Source organism: Phaethon lepturus, unplaced genomic scaffold (assembly GCF_000687285.1).
Source record: "Phaethon lepturus isolate BGI_N335 unplaced genomic scaffold, ASM68728v1 scaffold40060, whole genome shotgun sequence".
In the NCBI taxonomy this organism is placed as follows: Eukaryota; Metazoa; Chordata; class Aves; order Phaethontiformes; family Phaethontidae; genus Phaethon; species Phaethon lepturus.
The window spans coordinates 1-3,878 of NW_010514939.1; the positions used below are offsets into that span (position 1 = coordinate 1).

At 47.1% G+C, this 3,878-nt stretch overlaps 1 protein-coding gene across 1 annotated transcript; it reads left to right on the forward strand.

Moving 5' to 3' along the window:
* Positions 1-3: 3 nt before the first annotated feature.
* Positions 4-3,345, forward strand: FBXO45 (F-box protein 45; the record flags this gene model as incomplete). The annotated part of the gene is given in 4 exon segments (XM_010294396.1): positions 4-165; positions 329-498; positions 500-665; positions 2,697-3,345. Coding segments are annotated over 4 exon segments (684 nt in total), but the record flags the coding sequence as incomplete, so codon positions are not given.
* Positions 3,346-3,878: the final 533 nt, after the last annotated feature.

The window sequence follows — 3,878 nt, forward strand, 5'->3', positions numbered from 1 at the left end:
GAGCTGCGGGAGCTGAGGAGCTGCGCGCTGGTCTGTAAGCTGTGGCACCGCGTCCTGCACGGCGACGAGAACAGCGAGGTGTGGCGCAGCTTGGCAGCCCGCTGCCTGGCGGAGGAGGCCCTGCGCACTGACATCCTCTGCAACGTGCCCACCTACAAGGGCAAGGTGAGCCCCGCAGTTCCCCCTGCCCCTCGGGGACACCCCTCTGTAGCTGCACGGCAACCCCCCAGCCGCTCGGCCTGGCCGTCGTTGGAAACCAAGGAGGGACCTGAAGAAACATGACAGAATTTTATCTTCTCTCCTGTCCCTCCTTCTTCTTCTCCGCCAGGTCCGTGCCTTCCACCACGCTTTCAGCACCAATGACTGCTCGCGGAACGTCTACATCAAGAAGAATGGCTTCACGCTGCACCGCAACCCCATTGCCCAGAGCACGGATGGGGCGCGGACCAAGATCGGCTTCAGCGAGGGCCGCCATGCCTGGGAGGGGTGGGGGGAGGGTCATCGGCATCGCCACGAAGCGGGCTGCCATGCAGTGCCAGGGTTATGTGGCCCTGCTGGGGAGTGACGACCAGAGTTGGGGCTGGAACCTGGTGGACAATAACTTGCTGCATAATGGAGAGGTGAACGGCAGTTTCCCCCAGTGCAATAACGCGCCCAAATACCAGGTGAGTGGGACTTGGCGCGGGCTGGAAGCTCCATCGTGTTTGACGGCAGCCGGCTGTCAAGAACTTCCTCCCTCGCATGTCCTGGCTGTCTGCTGAATTGGTCCTAAATGCCCACCTAAGGGTGTCTCTGCCTTCCCTGCAGAAGGCAAATGACTCTGCCTTGTGAGGCCTTTCCCCCTTCATTTACCGCTTCCTCAGGCTACACCTGTGTGTGGTGGTCAACAGACCTGACCCTCAGTTGTTTCCACATTTCTGTCTCAAATACTGAGTGCGAAGCATGTACCGTGGGTGTCTGCTTAGAAACCATGTTGCATTTTGAAATAAAAGCTGAAAAGGCTGTTGTAGCCTTCTGAAGTAACGACTTGCCCCAGAGCAAGTCTGTGGCCTTTGTTGTATGGCAGTGTGAGCTGAGGTTAGTGCTTGGGGAAGAGTCTTCCTGCAAAAACCTGCAGCGGTGCTAAATGCTGCTTGTTTGCTTGCTGACAGCGTTCCCGTAGGTGACATCCCTTGGCTGGCATTCTGGGTTGTGATGTTCAGATAATTTCAGGCTATTAAAGAGCAAGTGCCATTCCACCTTTTTGTCCCTACAGAAGTGTTTATCTTTGTTCTTCTGGCTGCTCACACAGCTACGTTTTGACTGCTGGCTTTCCTCACGTTGCAACTCAAGCTGTATGCATTATAATTTCCATCTCATAACGCTGTGGCTCTGTACAAGTACTGGCTTATGTTTCAATTGGGGGTGAGGGTCTGTGTAGTAACTTGCACCTGCTGTTCCTAAATTTCATGTAAAAGTTCACCGCCAAGCACTTAATTCTGTCTGAAGGTTATACCTGCTGCTTTTGGGAATAATACCTAAAATGAGTGTAATCAAAGAGTTTTAGATTTTTTTCCATCCACATGTTCCCTAGCATGGAAATTGAGTTGGCGCTTGCCAGGCATGACCCGTTGTGGTCGCGTTCTGCTGTCCTTGTCTAGGCCTTTCTGCAGCAACAGGGTGAGGAAAGGTTTGGAAGCTGAGTCCCCAGCTCGTACGGGGACTCAACGGTGAAGGCAGTTGCTGCTTTCTCTGTAGAAATTGGTGAGAGCTCAAATCTGTGATCCTTTAGAGTATTGTGTGTTTATTAACACATGTACAGTGGTCTGCTCACAGGAAACATATCTGAAGGAAACACATGGGTGTGTTAGTGTTGGTTAGAAGAAAAATGTGTTGGCTGGAAGAAATCCCCAGCTTTGGGGCTGGCTAGTGAAGAATCAGAAGTTTGTGCAGTGTCCTGCTGCGCTTGCTTCTGGTGTCTGGGACTTGTATTTATGTCTAAAATAACATGTTCTAGACAAGTGCCGGGAGCGCTGTGCATGCTTAGATCTGAGTCTCTTGCTGTGTTCAGTGTTGGTTTCACTCGTGTGTGTGTGTATATATCTTTATATATATATATATATATATGTTCTCAAGCTTATTTTGCCTAAGCTTTGAACTGGAATTTCCTTCTGCCTTGGTGAGGGAATATTTCTGTCAGTGACAGCACCTGTGTAGTAGTGTGCTGTGGGATATTTTGTACATGGCACTTACCATTCCAAAACAAGTTCATTGTCTTTAAAATTGCTCTTTACAGAGCAGTTACAGCTCAGCAATAGCAACAGCTAAATACGGAATTCAGGTAACATGGAGGCCGTTACAAAGTTCAAAACTGCAGTATTCTGAAGCATGTGGTATGCAGTATGCTCACTCTCGGTGCGCTTGCAAGGTTCACGTGAGAAGGGTTATGTTTATTATCGTGTAGGTGGTTAGATGCAGGCTGCCCACTGGAAGCGAGCAGCAGAGGTGCTTGGGATCCTAGTGCATTGGAGCGAAATTGAGAAATTCCTATCATAAAAGCAATGCAATCACGAGAAACAGGAAAGCCTTGCTTTAAAATTACCTGCTGCATTATACATGGCCTATGCTTTATTTTTGTGCCTCCATTTGAATATGCTGACCCTTTCTATGTGTTGTGTTTTTTTTTTTTTATTCCCCCTTCCTGTCTCTGTTTCCAGATAGGTGAAAGGATTCGAGTTATCCTGGACATGGAAGACAAAACATTAGCATTTGAGAGGGGCTATGAGTTCTTGGGAGTTGCCTTCAGAGGACTGCCAAAAGTTTGCCTGTATCCAGCGGTGTCTGCTGTGTATGGTAACACAGAAGTGACTTTGGTCTACCTGGGAAAACCTTTGGATGGATGACGTGGATTGTTTCGTTGGGACATCGAGATGTGGATAGTTGGGAGAAGAAATCTGCATGTTGGTTAGAGGGAAACGTATATTCGAGGAAAAACAAAAAAAGTGTGGGTGTGTGTCCAAGAACCACCGAGGGGATCACATGGAGTTTTGAGATGGAGGACCAGCCATACTTCAGGAGTTGTGTTATATTTCCTCTTTCTACCAGGCCAGAAAAATCCTCAGGGTTGCAGTTGGTTGAGTGGGAAGCTGACACATGCATGTTGCAACAGATTTCATTGCTAAGATGGCAGTGTGTGACCTCAAATATTTAAGAAAGGATTTGATACAAAACTGCTTGAGGAAATTAGCCTGAGATTTGTAAGTAGCGCGTTTTGTGAAAGACTCCCATTTAAAAACTGCTTGTTCCTTCCCTTCCTTCCTTTGGGCCAACGTGGGTACCGGAGGAGACCGAGCCTGGTTGGGTTTTATTTACAATTTACAATTTTTAACATACTGAGAAGCATGGTCTGTCTGGACTGCCCTTCTCTAGTATAATGATACAAAATGTGTGCAGCTATTTTTAAGTGTATTTTAAAGGTTGTATATATAGAACACGTTGAAAAGAACAGTTAAAAGAAAGGGTTTGCTTTATTCTAACTGGGACATAGTTTCTTAAAGGGAACCCCCCCACACACTACGTGGCATCAGAAAATATACGTCAGACAGGTATATAACATCCATGTAAGTGTACTTCTTCTTTTGTATTGAATAGCATTTTGGGATGCTCTTGTGCAGTACGGTGCTACATTGGGTCATTTTCTGTGAAAGTTTCCATAGCTTTAGCAAAAGTTTTGTTCTCTGTAGAAAACACAAAACATTTTCCCCGTGAGTTTCCTTTCGCCATAATTTGTGATCCCCTTTAGGAAGGGAGGCCACAACACAGGGGTGAGCTTGTCTTCCTTTCAACGTCAAAGATACTAACTTTTAAAAGCATTCTTGCGCTTTCTATTCACCATTGCG